General features: G+C 36.4%; 1 protein-coding gene across 3 annotated transcripts; it reads right to left on the reverse strand.

Annotated features, from left to right (window-relative positions):
• Positions 1-245: 245 nt before the first annotated feature.
• Extl2 (exostosin like glycosyltransferase 2) lies at positions 246-20,082 on the reverse strand. Of its 3 annotated transcripts, XM_026379688.2 has the most exons (6): positions 19,641-20,082; positions 18,931-19,509; positions 16,738-16,813; positions 5,257-5,684; positions 4,541-4,611; positions 246-2,221 (listed from the first exon to the last, which is right to left on the reverse strand). In XM_026379688.2, the coding sequence occupies exons 3-6, from the start codon at positions 16,740-16,742 to the stop codon at positions 1,733-1,735; spliced, it is 993 nt and encodes a 330-aa protein (XP_026235473.2). In that variant the 5' UTR covers positions 16,743-16,813; positions 18,931-19,509; positions 19,641-20,082; the 3' UTR covers positions 246-1,732. The 3 variants fall into 3 exon arrangements, with proteins under 3 accessions (XP_026235473.2, XP_077659880.1, XP_026235474.2); XM_077803754.1 differs by having other exon boundaries at positions 16,738-16,810; positions 18,931-20,082; XM_026379689.2 differs by having other exon boundaries at positions 18,931-20,082.
• Positions 20,083-20,166: the final 84 nt, after the last annotated feature.

Here is a 20,166-nt window from a genome sequence, read left to right on the forward strand (position 1 = left end):
GATTTCATATTTCCCTTATTGATAACTGAAAACATGGTCTAATTAACTTATGTTATGCTTAAGGCAAGTTTAAAAACACAAAATGGGAAATAAAATCTGAGAATATTTTCCTAATGGGAAATTTTCTCATAGAGTAGGTAGCTGATATTTCTCCTTCATCCTTAGCAATATAACACAATATAAAGAATTTTATAAAAACACCAGCCACAAAACCATGAATCTGCTTAATTAACATACAACACACGGAGAGTTAAAGTTTATTTTATTTGTCTGAGAGTGGAATACCAGAAGGCAAAAAAGTACTTTCAGGGTTGGGGAAAGCAACTTTTTAACCTGACCACATTAAGACATGTACATACTCTAGTGTAACAAACAAACAAACAATAAAAAACCCAAAATATAATGAACTAATTGCACAATGGCATCAATGTTGGCACATTAACATGATTATTTCACTATACTTGCAACTTTGAGAGTATACAGGCACTGTGTAAAGAGAAGAAGGTGGGGGGAGAGAAGGATGGTGAGAAGGAGGAGGAAGAAAAAGTGATGGAGGCCTAATTAAGTACCCCTTGTCAGCAATTAACGCAGACTGGGTGGGACACAGACACTGATAAACAGCACAGTGGGCAACCTTAACAATGAACTGATGTGGACTCCCTAGAGAATTTCTGCTATGACTCAGTTCTTATTTTTTTCTTGTATCTGTGTAATTTAAATTTCACCATAATAAATAGTGTCTTGGATCTTATTCAAAGGAAAAAAAAAGGAAACAAGTTCTGAATGCAAGCATTTGAGTGTAATACACACAGCTGTTTAGTATCCTTGAGATAACCTCTTCTTTAATAATAAAGATCTTTCAATATTGATTTTCACTTCTGCTAGTTTCTACTTACTCATTCTTCCAGAAGTTATTTTACACATTTTCTTAAACATACTCCATGTAAAATATAAGAATTAATGTACATTCTCCAAGTCAGATTCAGTCACAAAACGCAGTAACATATTTACTCCTTGCTGCATTTAAGTTGCATATAAGAAACACAGGCTGCATTTTTGGGTGATCCATGCAGTAGACTCACAAAAATCAAGCAAACAACTAGACATCTTTTAGCTACTAAAACTTATGCTCCCAGTCACAACAGACTTAGCAATAAAAATAAACAGCACCTAACTTTGCATCCAAACCATGCTGGGCAGAGCTAACTCTGGTTGGAAGGGTCATAGGGAAGCACTGGTAGTCATGTCTTCTCCTTGTTTTCACATGAGATTGAAACTTCTCTCCTCACATGGCTTTTCCCTATACCGCAGGCTTTTGCTAAAGAGGCATTGCAGGCTTCAAATTAAAACAATCAACCTTAGTGAAAAAGCTGAGAAATGCCTTTCTTGACTTTCCAATTCTGGAAACAGCTTGCTATAGGTCATTAAGGCGAATGCCAGGAATCAAAGCAATTGTAAAACAGTCTCGAGATGTAAACAATAAAATTGTCAACCAAGGCATTATAACCTTGGGTGAAAATTCTTCATGAGAAGACCTATGTGGATGAGACTAGCTTCTTGGTTTTTGAAGTTAATGTGAATTTTACATCCTAGAAGTGCTGCATATTCTTTTTCTACTGTAGAGACTTCTGGAATAGATAAAAGTTCATGTTGCTGCTTAAGAACAAAAATACATAGCATGGAGAAGCTACTCAAATACCAAGCAGTTTCCAGGTTTGTTTTTGTTTTACTTTCACATTTTACTTTTATGGTTGGCATATGGAAAACCAAACTGGGAAATCATAATGTTGGAGTATTTTAAGGGCATGCTATCATAGATATTAACAAGCTTATTTATACAATAAGACCTCTGCAGAAAGTGTTCAGCTCGATGCCACATTCCAGAATAGCCACCATTGGTTTCCTTTTCCAAATTGCCCATGTTTACAGGTTTCACAAATATCCCTGAAGTCTTCCCAATGTGCTTGGCAATGATAAAATTCATGGCAATATCATCACAGTTTTGAGTTTCATCTATCAAAGCATGGACAGTTGCAGGTTGTCTCTGAAAGAGTTCAAGATATTTGCTATTGAAGAATGAGGCTCCGATCAGCACCATGGAGTACTGGTCACCATTTCCAAACCCTGGTGTTTGTAGTTCAAAACCTCCATAACTATAGATACCCGATAAAGTAGAGACATGCTTTCTAGGAACAAATCCTACAATTTGATCAGGGAATTGCTGAAAAGAGGGAAAAGAATAATTAAGTATGACATTTATTTAGAGAAGACATAGTGAAAAAGACTAGTTATTATGAAAGATTGAAACTGATTAGTCAACTTTTCCTTATTACACACACACACACACACACACACACACACACACACACACACACATATATATCTTAATTTCATCTAACTCCAGGTAACTTCACAAATCTGTATCCTAATAAGGTAACAGGTCAAATTCCATCACACCCCAAATCTCTCTGGAAAAAAAATTCTAACCCCCACAAATATTCTAACATTATCTGATTTTAATAAATTCTAGTCACCAATGACTCTAGTCCTTCCAAGTTGCTGCAAGAAAAGTTGATTGCAGGAAGGCTATTTATTGTAGGAGACAAGATACAACATAACAATTTTCAAAAAATGTTATAATCTCTTAGGAATATATAAAATTGTGATCTATATGTATGATTTTACCGTTTTTCCATGTTGATTTTAATGTTCTTGAAAGTCACTGTTGATTTTAACCAATGTTATATTTTATCCTTTCTCAGCTTGGGTATTTCTTTATTCAAAATATGAGATAATATAAATAAATAACTATATAAATTATACATGTACATGTAAATGACAGATGTATTAAGATCTCTGAAGAAAAAAAACAAATGGCAGCAAAACACTTCATACAATTAAGGTGAGAGTGAATAAAGATAAAATGAAAATCAACAAAAGAAAAACACTGAAGCATAGGAAAGAGGCAAGAACTTACAGGATTGAAAGATTTAGTTCACTCCTATAAAATATCAAGAGTTTCATTCACTTGTTGAATGAACACAAATTAGGCTGAGTTAAATATCATTTCAAAGAACTCACGGTCTAGGGAGGGGACATTACAGATAGGTGAACAAGGAATTACAATGCTGTGAACAATCTGTAAATGCAACTGGGTGAATCTGAGGGGAGTATGGAGGAGAGAGTGACAACTGTGTTGCTGGAGGCAAAGCAGAAGGTCAGGGGATAGGGGATAAAGGCCGGGAAGCTTCAGAGAAGCGCCATCTACACAATCTAAACAATGAAAGAAATTTCAGATGGCCAGAGAAGGAAAAGGGACAGCCTGAAAATGGAGGCTGTTTACTCAGATGAACATCTACTTGATCCTGCTTGCCTCTGGACCCCAAATTGTTACATATGCAGGGCACCAATATGACTCACTGCATGGAGCAATGCACAGTGGATTGAAACTGTTTTTACTAATAATACCTAAAATCATATTTATACCTCTTTATTTATTGTTCTGTTAGATTGTTGTTTTTAATCACAGTCTTTGTATTCTGCCTGCCCCTATCTTAACATGTTGGGTAAATTGATTTTTTTTAACCTTAAATAGAAATCTCACAGCATTAGAACTTTTTGCCTAGAAACCTTTATTTACAGGGCTGAAAAAAATTGCTGATATGATATTACACTACACATGAAGTTAAAAACTGCAGCTTTTTGAAGACCGATATCTAGAGAGTACTGAGACACTCACCACTAATATCTAATATTATATGCCAAGTAGTTAATGGAAGTAGGTACCTATGGTGCAAATTAGACCAAATTATTGGATAGCATAGTGTTTTATAACTTTACAGGTGTTCTAGGTTTAGGAAACTGTGGTGCGACTTATAAAAGTCAACAATTATGATTACAAATTTGATAGGAGAACAAGTGAGCAATTTATGTCTATTTATTCAAGCTAGGATTTAGGAAAAAACAAAACAAATGAAACCCTACCATGGTACATGCCAAGTTATCACTGCACAATTTCTAAACAATGGTCGCAGAATCATTTGTATGAGACCATTTTTTATTATGTATTCATTATGTCTGGAAAGTCTACACCTACAGCCCAGGCTGTTGTTCTGAGTTAAATTATTTTATTAAATTAAATTATTGTTGATGCAATAAATGTTTTCTGTTTCAAAAAGTTATATATAATATTAATACAGAAATATAGTTCTCATTTGAGACACGTCCGTGGCTTATGGAAAAATATATCTGCATTCTAGCCTTTATTGCATCAGATTATTTCCTCATTGTTCTCTGGAAGGTAATTGCAGTTCTTTTTCCTAATATTCCAAAATATAAGTTAAGTATACATAAAAGATACTATAACTTCCAGGTTGGCTTAACTAAGGTCACAAATCTTGACAATCCCACAACAGTTTTATCTCTTTTAGGTAAGTACTATCTACATTGTTTTCAGTAGATCCCACATTAAACAATGTTGCCCTGGTTAAGCACTAGATAAAACCATATACATGTTTCATAAAGGATACAGCAACATTACCTGCCAAACTGAGAAAGCAAAAACAAGGTCCTGGGCACTAATGAGTGTGTCATCGTCTATCATTAATACCGCTGAAATGAAATGAAAAAAATTTATATTGAACAGTTTGGAAATAAAAATAAAAGTATTAAGACATAGTTGTATCTATGTAGATAATTTGAATGAAGTATTTTCTGACTCAATTAGTAAATAAGAAATGTAATCTTGGAGCAATATGTCTAGTAGAAAAAAGCTATTTGAATTATACCTGATTTTATAACTGCCTGAAAGGAAAATTGTCATGTAATCATCATCCATCATGCTAGAAACTAATGAATCTATAAATAAATAAAGCCAAGGTTCTTTTAAGCAAATTACAACCTCATGCAGCTGTTACAAATGTGAGGAGAGTGACAAAATTATATTCAGCATAAGCTTAATGGCCTCTGACTGCATTCTGTAATACAATGATATATATGATAGCATATCTTATTTATTTATTTAACAATATTAACCTCTTTTTTATTGTTGTAAGATGAAGATGTACATGCTGTCCTCCCCGGGAAACTTCTTCTTGAGACCTTGAAAACTGCTCACTAAGCTTTTCAGGGTGGTTTCTTATAATAAATTCCTTCATTTTCCTCCAGACCATTAAGATAGGCAGGAAGTCAGAAATCCATGCCCCTAGCCCTGGTTAACTGCAACTCTTCCAGGCTCAGAAGCCAGCTTCAACTTACCATTGGTTTCGACCTCAGGAAAGGCCTGGAGTCGATTTCTCATTTTGTTTGTGGTTTGTAGTTTGAAGATCACAGGAACAGGGTGAGGTCCAAGAGAATTCCATAACTCATCTGGTCCCTTCTCCCCAACATTGTTCCACACCACAATTATTTTGTGCAGATGCGGCACTGCCTGATAGTGGTTTAGAAGTCTCAATAAGAGATCTGTTCTATTGTACGTCTGCATGATGACAGTGAAAGAATCCAGGGTGGACTTTCCCTGGGATTTTACTTCCCTACGCAAAGTGAGCATCTTGTCTTCTTTGACATTGGGAAGTAAATTGGTTAAAGCCCCTGCTACCAATAGTAGCACAAGGATGATCACCAAAGAAAAACGAAGCACCCGAATCCCCATTACTCTCCCAGGAAGTTTGCAGAGATGGCAACACCTGGAGTAGAAATGGGAATAAAATAAGAGAATGTCAGCATTCTGACCAGTCACCATGTTTTTTATATATTTTTTCAATGATGAGAGGGTCAAACTTATATTGGCTGATTCAAGTTCAGTTCTCCTTTACTCTATAATAATTAAGTTAGCCTATGAGATAAAAAATACAGTCTAATATTCCTTTCTTTTTGGTCTTGCTTTTTTTTTTTGGTAGTTGTAGATAAAAATCATATATACCTCAAATAATAACTGGGCATTTAAAAATTTTTCCTATTTTATCCTAACAATCCAGGTCTGAAATTATTTTTAAAAGAGATTGTATTTCCTCCAGTAATTCAATCATTTTAAACTTGTATTTTGGCAACAGATTTTTTTTTCAAATAAAATGATATATGGAACATACATAAAGCAGAAGATAATGGTGATAGCAGCAGCAAATAATTACAGAGGGTTTATTCCTTCACAGATCTTGTATATCAAGAATGTGCTTCATATGCCATAGCATGTATTTATTCAACAAAATAAATAGATACTGAGCACTCACCCTGTGGAAGGAATGTTCTAGATTTTGTGGATATAGCAATGAATAAGACAAGGTGTCTGCTCTCAGTAGCAGAGGAGATAGCAGGGAGAGACAGGTAGATGGATTCAAAAGGTAATTTAGGATAGTGGTAATGAAGAAATTTATGTTTATGAGAAAAATAAGCCAGAGGGATATGATAAGCAAGGGCCAGGTTATGTGGGGTCTTGTCAGCCTTAATCATGTATATGGGTTTTCTCCTGAGTGAGGAGAAAATCACTCAATGGGAAGCAACTGGAGGATTTTGATCAGGAGACTCATGGAATCTGATTTATCTTTTCTTCTTCTTCTTCTTATAATTTAGATTTTTATAGAGATTAAATAACTTTCCCCAAATAACTCGGCACTGCCTGATAGTGGTTTAGAAGTCTCGATAAGAGATCCGTTCTATTGTATGTCTGCATGATGAGAGTGAAAAAATCCAAAGTGGACTTTCCCTGGGATTTAAGTAGCAGAGGTAGTAGTTATGTCAGGAAAATTGACACCTAGAGCCCAGGCTGTTGTTCATTATATGGGCTATGGTGTCCTGTCTCCATTCAAATTCAGGCTTCCTGAGCATCTTGTCTTGCAATACAGAGCACAGGTGCTATATACCCAGCTATGCATTCTTTCTATCTTCCTCCAGATACTTAAAGGACTTAAAGAGGTAGCCACAGAAATGCAGTGAACAAAGGTAAGTGTGGCTTATTTATTTCATTCATTAAATTTTTTATCTAATCAAATATCTCAGTTATATATATGATAAAAGTCTAAATCTCACAGACAACTTTACAAAGATCCAGAACTGATTATCTGGTTTTCATACAATTTACTTTCTATGTTTGCTGCGTCCCATTATAGCACTATTGTTGTCTTTTCAATGATTTGTTTTTTTTATCCTCTTGCTATTTCCAATTCTGACTCCAGACTATTTATTCCTCCACAAGCCTCTGTAAGCCTTTTAGGTATGTCCTTATTTTGTATTTCAGCAATGGAGTATTCATATCCATTTTAGCAATGTATGAATTTAGGTTAACATAACAACAGCCATCTTGAGTTGTAACTATCATGATTTCCCCTGAATAGCTCTAGTCAGTTTTTCCTGCACAGTTTCCCAACAAACCATAAACAAAACCCTTAGAGTACTAGGTGGAACTTTACAAAGGGACCTGGCTCCAGGATGAGCCTGACTCTTTGATGTTAACCAAAGATAAACCAAGTACATTCCAGCTAGGATGAAACTACTTTTGTACTAACCCATATATACACCCCCAATTCTGATCCAAATTGAAGGGCTCCAACTGGTCTTGCTTCCACCAAAGACCACACTTCTGTCCTAAGTCCCCCAATAAACTGAGCTCTCTGCAATCTTGGATCTGCCTGCCTCTTTTAACTTTGGTCCCATGGTAGCTGGTCCTTATACAGTAGGACTCACAGATCTATTCTACTACTCTGTGCTAGAACAAAATAAAGAAGTGAGAAAAATGAATAATTCAAAAATTTTTATTTATGAAAATAAATCAACGAGGAGTTTCTAATCAACATTTAAAAAATATCTTTAAGAAAAAAAATAGGTTTCTTAAAATCAGAAGGCATGAGATATATATCATTCTTAATGACTTTGATCCAAGGTCTATCCCTTTTTGCTCCTTTTGGAAACATTTTTCTTCTTAGGCTATGCTGTAGACAGAAATCTCATTTATTTACCGACAAAGATGATGAAGCTGAAAACAACTTCTCACTGCTAACCCATGCTGATGGCACAGAGCTACCGTTACTGTTCTCCTTGGCATAACACTGCCTCTGTACATCTTATTTTTGGTTCTCTCCATCTTCTTGGAAAAGCACACTATGTATACATGCACAGAAATATCTAAGCTCTTGATTTCACATCTCATGGTGAAGTTATGCAATTGCCTTTAGGCCATGATGCCACAGGCAATCCTAAGAATAGTCAACATCTCTCTGTCTAATTGAGTATTATATCCAACTAAATTTCACTTTACTTTCCAAACAATGCCCAATTAACCTTCTGTTTTTCCCTAAGGAGACTGTGAAGTGGTTGAGTTAATGTGGCAATCATGTTCCATGATCCTGTTTCACGTTGTATGTTCTTTTGTAACTGTACAAAATTTTCTCTATTGTTGAAGGACAAGACCATACAGGCCAAGCCTTTACCATCTCCCTTTGAAGTTTATGAGAAGAAAAAATTCTCAACATAACAATGTCTTCATGAGGTGACAGTATGCTAGGGCATGAGCAAGCAAAGGCAGGGCTTATTCACAAGCACAAGGCAATAGTCATTGTCCCAGCAGATCTCACTTTTTAACAGTTGAGAGTGAAAAAGCAATGCTACTTTTATAGTAACTTTTAGAGGTATTCTCTCCTGGACTTTTTCTGTAGTTTGTTCTATTAAGAAAAGCAATGTCTGTGTTTCCCTTCCTCTCACGGTCTCACTCTATTATATGAACCAAATAAATTATTTCTGAAGTAACCTCAGCTTTACTGTGATTATTTTTCAAGGACATTAATTTAAGGCTTTAGAGTACAAAATTTTCATCTTCTATACCCTTTTACTAACACAACACTTACTGTTAATATAGTCAATTGAAGACAAACCATATGAATTAATAATCTTGATTCAAAGGCCTTTAGAACTTTTTAAATACTGAATCAAAAGCAGATCCATAAAACATTTTCAGTACTACATAAGAATGGCCAGATATAAATGCTTGGGGAAAGAACCACTTTGATAACTGCAGTGAAGTGTATCTAAAACAAGATCTTCTTTCATTTTCTGCATATAGAAATGTCTAGTCTCTAATGTAGACATTGGTAGCTTACTATCTGGCAATTAGAAGAGAAAAAGTAATAAAAATTGTTAAAGACTATTGTAAATATACAATGTCAAAGCCACTCGAGTGACTACTTCACATTTAGTTACAATTTTAAGTAGGAATTTTGTGGGAGGCAACATAGTACATGACCAGCGTTTGTCTCCCCTTCTGATTGGTGTGGCATTGTCCGTCACCTTGTGATCTGGTTGCCTAGGTAACCCAGACTAAAGCCCAGATCTTTAGGGTGAGTACTGTGTCTTCAAGCATGGGTGTGCCTTTCTACATCCCTGTGGGTAGAGCTACCCTCACCTGTTCCTTTGTGATACTACCCCTTGCCCTGTTTAGGATAGAATGTTCCATGGAAATACCCTTTGTGTGTTCCTTTCTCTTACTCTGCCCTTGGGTGTGGCCTTCCTAGATGTCAGTTAATCTGCTGACAGCAGACATCATGAAGTTAAGACTCAGCCCCTTGAAACCTGACCCCTTGCCTTATTTGAATAGCTTCTCCTCAATAAAAGGGGTCAGCACATGAGGGCTCTCTCTCCCCCTCTCCCCCGGACCCCTAAGGTTAGAAGAGCCATCACAGCACCCTCAAATAAAAAGGTATTTCTGTCTCTTGTGTGGTTATTTTGCGCAGCCTAGTTCCCCTGGAGTGACCCTGAGTGTTTTAGTCACGTGCAACGTGACAGATGGTGTTCCTGGGTGGGCGAAAGGTCTGAGTGTTTAAGTTGCTAGGAATGCAACAGAGTTTGTTCCTTTTACCCACTCTAGAAAATTTCTCTCTCAGAGAACTTTTAATCCTCTACCTCAATCAGAAAGGTTTCAGAAGATATTAATAACTTATATTTTTAGAAACACTGCAAATATTTCATTTTGCCTTAAATAATGCAGCCTAATAAAATTATATGAACTTTTTAGTTTGTATGGAAAAGCAAGACAGAACTTTACAGACTGCACTGCGAGTGACACACTGCACTAGGCTGACGTCTAGGTGCTACTGTAAGCACATTAGAAGCAGCTTTAATATAGTTTGGAAAGTAGTAATGACTTTATGGCTATATGGACCTCATAGTTTATAGTCTTCTTCTTTTCCTTTCTAGAGAAAGAACCTATCATCCCATTCAGAGGTTTGGGCTTTGAATGTGAGATATGGGATATGGGAGACAGCATATCTGTATAACCTGTGTCTTACCTGTAAAGAACCAAGAAGAAACTGTAGGTGCCTCCCAGTTCTCTTGATCTTGATTCCTAAATATTCCTTTTTAAAATTATGTCTTTATATATTTACTGACACCCTGTCTCATTCCAAAGAGGATTGGATAGCTCTTAGTCTATTATCTTTCTGTCCATTTCTCATCCCCATGACCACAGATTAAATATAACTTTGATAAACACTGTAAATATCAGTAAAACAAAAATTCTTCTTCTATTTATTATTTGAAAAATCAAAGATTCCCTAACAATATTGTTTGTACCTATATTAGTTTACTAGTTCTTTATAGGTTCTTTATAGGTTGAGAACAGATCCTTTTAGCTATTTTTTATGTAGTGTTATTCCAGCATCTTCCACACCAGAGGTTTCCAACCAGGGTCAATTTGCTCTCCAGAGGGCATGGAAAAGTCTGGAGGGGAGATATTGCTATCTATGGGGTAGAGGTCTGGATGCTGCTAAACATCCTATAATCCCACAGCAAAGAATTATCTGCCTTAATATTCAGATAATGCTAAGGTTGAAAAACCCTGCTCTACGTACTAGTTACTAAGAAGATGTACTTGAACACGATGGGGAGGACTACCAGAGAAGTAGCATCCAAAAACCCCACTGCTATTTGTTATACTCAAACAATAAGGGTGCAAAGCCAAGTCTCTAAAATTGCCCCAGTAATTACATGACTCACTGAACAAATACATAAACTCAGGCAGCTGAAAGGTAGCTCAAGGCTACCTAATCCAGCTTCCTGTTTTACAGTAAGAACTCAGGGTCCAGGGATAAGGATCTTGCCTAAGGTCATGCAGCTGCTTTTGACCTGTCAGTCACAGAGCCAGGGCAAGAATTTCCTGATGGCACAGTCCATGACACTTTCACAATGCTATAGTAAATTCTGCAAGGATGTATCAAAAACCTAATATATCAGACTGTCACTAAGGTACTTGTTACTTGGTATGTTGGAATTCTTTTACAGTTTTAATGAAATTCACCCCACTAAAGTATACAGTTCACTGGCTTTTAATATACCCATGGAGTTTTTTTTTTTTAATTTTTTTTTATTGTTGGTCGTTCAAAACATTACATAGTTCTTAATACATCATATTTCACTGCCCATGGAGTTTTGGAAATATCACTATAATTTAATTTTAAAGCATTTCCAATATCCCAAAAAAGAAACCCAGGCCCGTTAGCAATCACTTCCCTTTCTATTAATACCAATCCCCAAACTCTCCCCTAGCCCCAGGAAACCACTAATTTACTTTCTGTCTCAATGGGTTTGCCAATTCTAGACATTTCATATGAATAGAATCATATAATATATACCCTTTATATCTGACTTATTTCACTTAGCAAAAGTATTTTCAAGTTTTTTCAAAATTTATACATGTTGTAGCATTTACCAGTATCTCATTTTTTTTAATTGTCAAATAATATTCCATTGTATGGACACATCACATTTTGTTTATCTGTTCATCAGTTGCTGGATATTTGGGTTATTCCTACACTTTGGCTACTATGAATTTGGTGCTATGAATACTCATGTACAAATTTTTATGTGAAATTGTTATTATTTCTCTTGGATATGAGGAGTGGAACTGTTGGGACATTATGTCAGAAATATTTAATATCTGAGAACTGAAGCATTATCTGAAATTATAAAAATTTTTTCTTAAACATGAACATAAGATCAAGTAAGAAACTAAATAATACATGGTCTATGAAGCAATAGTTACATTCTCTCCTGCACAGTCTTTAAATGAATCAGCAATTTGAATTTTCAAAGATCTGCTATTTGATTATTTACTACATCATCTATCAAAGTTTCCTAGATAGAGCACTGTTGAGAATTCTTTCCTGAGGCCTAATCTCTTCAGACTGGAAGAACAATAATTATCCAGAGAGAATTTGTAAATGAATATGCCAGAGCACACATGAACAAAAATTAGTTGTCTTCAACTTGTAACAAGGTAGAACTGCAATGAGCAGCTTGGCATCATACAATGAGAAACTTTTATTTTCATTTTTATGTCACAGATGGTAGGAGAATGGTAACTATGCTACCATTTCACTGTGAGATTTGTCTGAAACCATACAGATTGCTTCTCCTCTGGCTCATTCTCTAGGGTATGTACTTGCTTAAAAACCCATGATTATAGAATATAGATGGTCAGAAAAGGGCCTGAAGCTATCAAGAAATAAAATCACTCCAAGGTGGAATGCAAAGGTCAATTCAGAACCTGGGTTTTCCTTCTATGAGCATGTAAGATGAGATTTGGAAGAGACACTTGTACAACTGATGAACAATTTCTGGCCAGGTTTATTATGTGCATGACACTGCTCAAACTAAGGAAAGAGAGCACAAATACTGAATTCCAAAATGCCTTTCCTCTTACCAGTACTGTATACAGCAAACTATTCCATGACTCCCAGTACTGGCACATGCTGTTTTCTCTATCTACAAAGCCTCTCCTTCTCTCCATCTGACAAGCCCCACACTACATCCCTTTCAAGCATCACCTCTGCTGTGAAAGTTGCCCTTGCTGCAATCTTTCCTCCATGTTCCTGTGCACTCTGAACACAGTGCTGCTAGATCTTATTTCCAAGCATCACAACTGTGCCCCAATCTCCTTTTTCAATCTAAATGCCTCCTGAGGGAGTAAGGCAGTCATAACAATCCAGAACACTGTCTGGACCATTTTTTTTTGGCGTAAGTGCTCATAACTCTTGCCAGTTGAATGGGGAGAGGGAATTAATGTTCAAATTGCCCTAAACTTTAAAACGGTGCCTAAAACTTGAACAGAATAAACTCAAATTAAATGCAAATTAAATCCAATTAAGACTAGACAACACACAAGAAATCTTTCCCTGTGTAAAAGACCAGGGTCACCACCCATCTGGTAATAGGACAGCCAGTCTTGAAATGTGACCTTAAGCCCACAACATATAGGTCACCTTTCTACTTTCAGTTCTTTGGCCAATGTACTTCATAAATAAACATGTCTCCAATCTCTGATTTTTTTTCACATCTTTCCAAAGATATTCTGCATTGAAATATCTTTGGATATTCCTGTTTCTGTGGAAACTCTTGATGAACTCATCTGCCTTAGGGGGGAACCATCATTTGTTGGACAACATCCTCCTTGTAAAACTCCTAAGGGAGGTTTAGGCAGCAACAATCATCAAAATATATATTACTTAATAAAGTAGGCAGCATACCTGATTTAACAGATAAAGTCTCACCTAGTTGAAAAATGAAAATTTAGTTTGCAGGGCTGGGACTGTAGCTCAGTGGTAGAGCACTTGCCTTCCATGTGTGAAGTACTGGGTTCGATCCTCAGCACCACATAAAAAAATAAATAAATAAATATATATTTTTTTTTAAAAGAAAATTTAGTTTGGGTTCTCAAAGTGACATAAGCTGTAGACATTGGATGGCTGGCAGAAAGAGAAAAACTAAGTTCACTATTGGCTAGAGTAAGCCTTTTCCATTAAAATTTAAGCAGCATAAACTAGAATTTATGTAACTGTACAATATAAAATGCCAGAAAGAGAACATGAAAGGTCACTTTACTTCATGGTTTTTCCCAAGGTGCTATACAGTATTCTGCAAAAAGTTTTTAACTTAAGAATTTTACCCATATTCAGGAAATTTGTTTCTTTCATTGTTATTTTATAAATGCCATATGGTTCTTCTCATTTTCTTCCAATTCTGTCCAAATTCTATCCTCTCCTTCCTAAATGATTTCATTTCACTTTTTTCCCCTAAAGAGCCCATCTACTCTTACAAGATTCTTAACTCCTGTTACTTTTTTTTTTGTGAGTCTAAATACATCAAAATAATTTAAATTGTTTTGTGTTAACAACAAGTACAGTAGGAAAAGCAGGAATAGGAATAGCCTTATAATGATAAAAAAAGGATCCATGTAGTATCACAGATTCATCTTGTGATCTTGTATTTATGATCAATTAATTATACAGTGATCACTCTACTGTCATGTATATATGAAAAGAATAAGAAATTATACAATGATATGAATGGATCTTCATAATTTACATCAACTGTATTATAGACTATTAAGTAATCTGCCTTTTCTATGTACAGTATAACTAATCATATATATGTATGAAAAATGATTGATAACTATTTAAAAACCCTATATTTCAAAGGCTTCGTTCTGCCTTTACTACATTTTTGAAACTACAGTTCTGAAAAAGACTTACTAAAACATATTGAGAAATAGCTATATTTATCACACATTTGAATACATAGATGCTACTGCAAGGTTCATTTCTCAGTATAAGCTATGAAAAAAGCATTTTTGTACTGATTATGCTACCTATTAAGTCCTCTTGCTGGCAGCCAGGTTGACTGGGCCATTTCTTTATGGAAAAATCAGGTTAGGATGGATAAAAAGGGCATCATTTAGAATAGGGATATCAATAAATAAAAGCCTATTTCCAATTCCCTTCCTGATCTCACCCCCTTATCCATGGTGAAAGCTGCTCATCAGTTCTGATATTTTCTACTTTTCCTCTTCCCTTTTCTATACATACTATCATATTCTTTCAACATTATCAATTCATTGGAGTGTGCTTTACTATCATTGATAAAGGGGAAATAACACATAAACATTATGTATAATATTTTTAAAGCATCACCTGCCTCCTTCAATCTAGTCATTTGTTACTGAGGTAGACAATAAAGTCCTCCCTATTTGTGAAATGCACAGATATGAATTTTGTGAGAAGAAATTTCTTTCCAGCCTTGTACCTTCCTCCTGAATTGCCAATTAACTGTTGCTCCTGATGATAATGATGATGATGATGATGATGCTTGGAGATGATCAATCAATTCAACAGACAACTACCTGCCCAGGATTAAGGGTGGCCTTATTACTAAGAGGTATACCAATGACTTGTAAGAATCAAAGGAGTCAACGTATCCTAGGAAGAAAACTAGAAATGGATAGCTTAGTATAGTCCCATGTAAATTAGTTCCAGAAATGGGTCAAAGAGAAACCAACCACATCTGCAAACATATTACTTTTCCCATTCTAGGACACTGGAGGTTTTCATTTGAATCTCTATCTGTTTTAGTCACAGGGAAGGGGGGGGCAAGATAGTTAGGCAATAGATCCTTGGAATATTCTATGGAACCTCTCCTTTTTACTCAACACTGATTTTCAGCACTTCCAAAATCACTTCTCTAAGAGAAACAGATTTCATATAAATGAATTATGACTTATAAATATTTTCAGATTTCAAATTTGAGGTAGAAGCAATCCCAATCAACGTGAGTTTTCTCATGTTCTTAGGGAAAAGTCAAACATCCATGATGCTGCATCAATCAACACATACCACATGTCCAGCACCATCAGGCACCATGAACAGGCAGGTGTAGTTCCTTACCTCACTGAGCTTAGCAATAGTAAAGAAAGTTGTTACAGTTGTCCTTTCTTTACCTCAAATTGGCAATGTTTCAAATTTTTAGTAAGAAGAGAAATAAAATATATCTATTCTATTTTGTAGATGGGGCATGTGAGGGTGAGAATATTAAATAAATTTCCTGAGCCACAGAAAGAGTGGTAGGACAGAACCAAACTCCTGACTTCTGTGCTTGAGCCACTCTGAATTATCTTTGTCATTTGCAAGGTCTATTTTCAACTTTATTCTAGTTTATAAGGATATTTCAAACTTACAGGTATTGGGGCTGGGGGTATATAGCTTAGAGGTACAGTGCATACTTAGTAAGCATGAGGCCATAGGTTACATCCATAGCACACACATAAAGAGTATGCCTACTTACTTCAATCTATAATCTGTAGTAGTATTTCAATGTATCTATTCTGAAGAAGGCCTTCTAGAATTTTCTAACAGACACTGGCTGGTTCAAGTAAGAACTTTTATCTTCAAGGAAACAAAAATATCTTTATTGAAAATAATCTTTTGCAGATTAAAAATTCTTCTACTTTCCCTACTTTCATAGTAGCATCATCAGCAACAGCAAAAGGCAGAAACAACCCAAATGTCTATCAATAAATGTATAATCCATTCAGAAAATGTGGTATATATCTGATGAAATACTGGACTTACAAAAAAGGGAATTCTGGTACATGCTAAAAATGCATAAACCTGTTTATGCTAAACATTACAACAATATGCTATGTGAAATTGGCCCAGTCACAAAGAAGGCAGATATTATATGATTCCACACAGATGAGGTATTCAGGAGAGTCAAATTCATGGAAAGAGATAGCAGACTGTACTTGCCAGGGGATGGGGATAGAGGATAATGGATAGTTGTTGTTTAATAGATATACATTTTAGTTTTACAAGATGAAAAAGTTCTGAAGATTAGTGACAGAGCAATGTAAAAACACTTAATGGTACTGAGAGGTATAAACTACATACTTTCAAAAAGAAAAAGGAAAAAAAACATGCTACTTACCTCATTGTGTGATTAGCTTTTTAAAAAACTTTTTTATGGCTTCAGTGATTGATAGGAATAAGCTCCCTTGGCACTACTAAGAGAAATAAAAGAGTTTTCTGTGATATTTTGTTAATCAGCAGAGAATGAAAAAAATAGCAATGCTTTTAATGCCAATGTCCATACTGTCTGAATTATTTGTAAATTATAATTTGCTATTCTGTGTCCTAAAAATTACATGAGGTAGAAAATGGCTTCCTGTTGATTGACACTAATAATGCTACATTTTTGTTTTCATCTTTCTCCAAGGTCCAGAAACAGAAAAAACTAACATCATTCTGAGTATTTATGCTTATACATATGACACTAGAACATATATGCCATAGAGTAAAACTTAACATGAGAAATTTGCATTTTTATTCAATTTCTGGATTTACAAATCTCTCTACTCTAATCCACTATTATAACTCCTGTTTTCACCAGCAATTCATAGGGCATTCGATTTGATTCACCTAAAAAATTATGAAGTCTAAAATAGTGTTGCCAGGATAGATGAATGAGGATATGAGATTGCATCTGTCCCATTCTTGCTGGTTGTTGCTGGAAAGGAGAAGAAACCATGGTGGGAGAGGAACTCTTGCCCCTTAATTCTCTCTGTTTTCATTTCTCGGTCTTCACATGTCTCCCATAGAATATGCATAGTTAACCAACTGTACTTTGTTGATAATAAAACAAATATTTAAGAAGTTCATAGTAAAAATGCATTTATTAGTTTTAAAATATTCATTACTATATCTACTTTATGATCTTATATATCCACTTAATCTTGTAACATGAAGAAACTAAGAATTCTAGCTGTAGACTTTAGAATACTGTACCTGTTTGGAGACTTGCAAGATACTGACCACCTAAATAGAGCTAATGAATCATTTTTTTATTTTCCAAAGTCATATTCTTACACAAAAAAATATTATTATTACAGGGGAAAAGGAATGGATTAGGCTACACAAAAAGATTGATTGAGTGACAGATGCTCATCCTCATTGCTCAAAGAGCATCTCATGTGTACAACTTACACACCACACAGTTCTAAAATACTAGTCTGACTGATTTATCCTTCTCTTCACTTCAACTTCTCCTCTCCATAAAAATTCTTCCAGGGAAAGAACTTTACCTTGCCAGGCTTTGTATTCCCAAGCCAAGCACAGAAATCTGGCATATAGTAAATAGTCATTAAATGACTTCTGACACAACAACATATATAGCTTAACATGTGTGGGACAAATATTATTTCAAGATAATGAAGTAAGGCACAGTGGAATATTTTCCACTCAGAACTTTTCCTAATTTAAACAGTGTACACCTACACTTTTATTTGCACATAAAAATTCCTTTCATATTGAATTTGGCCATTATGCTGTTCAAGACTGAAAGCTGTGAAGTAGCATTAAAATTGTTTTGAAAGGAGAAGGTCCACACAGTAATACCTTGTTTATATATTTGGGGTAGAGAGTGGGGGAAATTCAAGAGTCTCTAGAAATTGATGCAACTGAAAAGCTTCAATTTTTCCAACATATTTCAAAACTGTCTCAAAAGGGTAATGTAGATTTCTCCATAAACCTGCTGAGAAATTTCACATTTGTACCAGTACAATGTACAATGCAGAATTAATTTTCAAAGGCAGAAAACAAAAACAGGCTCAAATTGCTACTGACCTTGGTAGGAGAATGCTAGAAATTAGTCACCGAAATTTGATTATTTCTATATCCCTTCCCTTAAACAGTACTGAAATAAAGCACTTTTGAAGAAAAAATTCTATTTCAAGGAAAATATTTATCATTGAACTTCCTAGTTTGCACCCAATGAAGGTTTCCCCAGCAGCATGGCAAAACTATTACAAATATAAAAGCTTCCTAAAAAAGTAAATGTTACTAATTGAAAATATTTTTATATTTAAATTAAAATAATGAAACAGACGCTAAGATAGGCAAAGACAAAATACTCTTCCCAGAACTTAATTTGTGGAACCTAGCAGTTTTTACACAGCATCTTGAAAACATCAACGTTTTTTTTTAAAATGCAGATATTTTTCAAAAATCAAACTAGAGAATTAGTATCCCTCCTACGGAAAGTTCCAAGAATGGGAGCAAATATGCATATATCCTGCAAAAAAAAAAAAAATTGTAACGCGAGAGCATTTTGCTGTCTCCTCACCTGAGTGCAGAAGATTGCAGTGGGGGAACCAATTTATTTGCTTGCAGCTCGGTTAGCATAAAACGGAAGGGGCGTCTCGCTTGCTCATTTTTGTTTTTTTCTTTTTCCTAAACCAAGCAGCGTGCATCATTCGTTGGATTTATAACCTGGGAAACGCGCCGCCTGCAAAGTGAGCGCCTGAAGCAGGGGACAGTCACGGAGTGGCCACCCCTCCCATTTGGTGACGCTCCACTTCCTGTTAGACTAAAAGGAATTCCCAAGAAGCTCGGTTTTGTAGTTTCCAGCCCAACTCCAAAAGCTAGTTCTTTCCTCCATCCCTTCCCATTTCTTCTGCAAGGTAACAACTTTTAATCATTCACGTGACAGACCACCTGATTTTATCCAAACAGTTTCCCGGAAAGGCGTCCAAAAGAGTGTTTCCCGCGGTCTAGGCTGCCCGGCCACGGCCCGCTGGGCTCGCCTCCCGGAGCCCTGCACACCCCTGTGTCCCGCCGAGCCGGCTTCTTATTGGACTTCCCCAAAACTGGCCGCGAGGTTCTGATAAGAATCACAGTGGCAGGTTGCTGCCCCGGGGATGACCTGGAAGCGAAAGGGACGTGTACGAATTACAGAGTTTCAGGGTGTCAGCGGATATAGACCGTCGGGGAAGCAACGTTTTGGCCAAATCTCAACTTAGTATGACCTCTTTGTAAAGGGCTCTTTTTAAGTACCTTCAAGTCCTTCGGGAAGGCCGCCTTCCGCGTGACAGCACAGGAGGGGCAGGCGCTGTTTTCGGGGAAGGGGTGGGGGATTACAAGGATTTAGGTGTTCACAGCGTTCACCCCGCAAAGCCATCACTTGGGCTTCCTGTGCACGGGCGGGAGAACACGTGGCCGCCCGGATTCTAAAGCATTGCTACCTACTGCACCAGGACCTAACAATGCCCAGAGCGGGTTAATGGCGAAGGGGCAGGCGCTGGACTCAGTGCATCCGGGAACATTGGTCGTAGGCGGTCGGGGTGGGAGTGAGCGGGCTCAAGCTCTCAGCTAGCCTATTCTGCAAATGTCGCCACGTCAGAATTTTCGGCGTGAATTCAGGTAGCGGGACTTCGCCAGGATCAGCTGCGCAGATCCCGCCATAGCGGCACTTCTTTCCTCACCCTTCATCAGTCTCCGCCCGTCCCGCCTAAGCCCCGCCCTCCGCCGGGAAGCCCCGGCCACAGCCCCGCCCACCCCCTTTTCCGTCCCAGGACGCGTT

The sequence above is a fragment of the Urocitellus parryii genome, chromosome 11 (genome assembly GCF_045843805.1).
Source record: "Urocitellus parryii isolate mUroPar1 chromosome 11, mUroPar1.hap1, whole genome shotgun sequence".
NCBI classification, from domain to species: domain Eukaryota; kingdom Metazoa; phylum Chordata; class Mammalia; order Rodentia; family Sciuridae; genus Urocitellus; species Urocitellus parryii.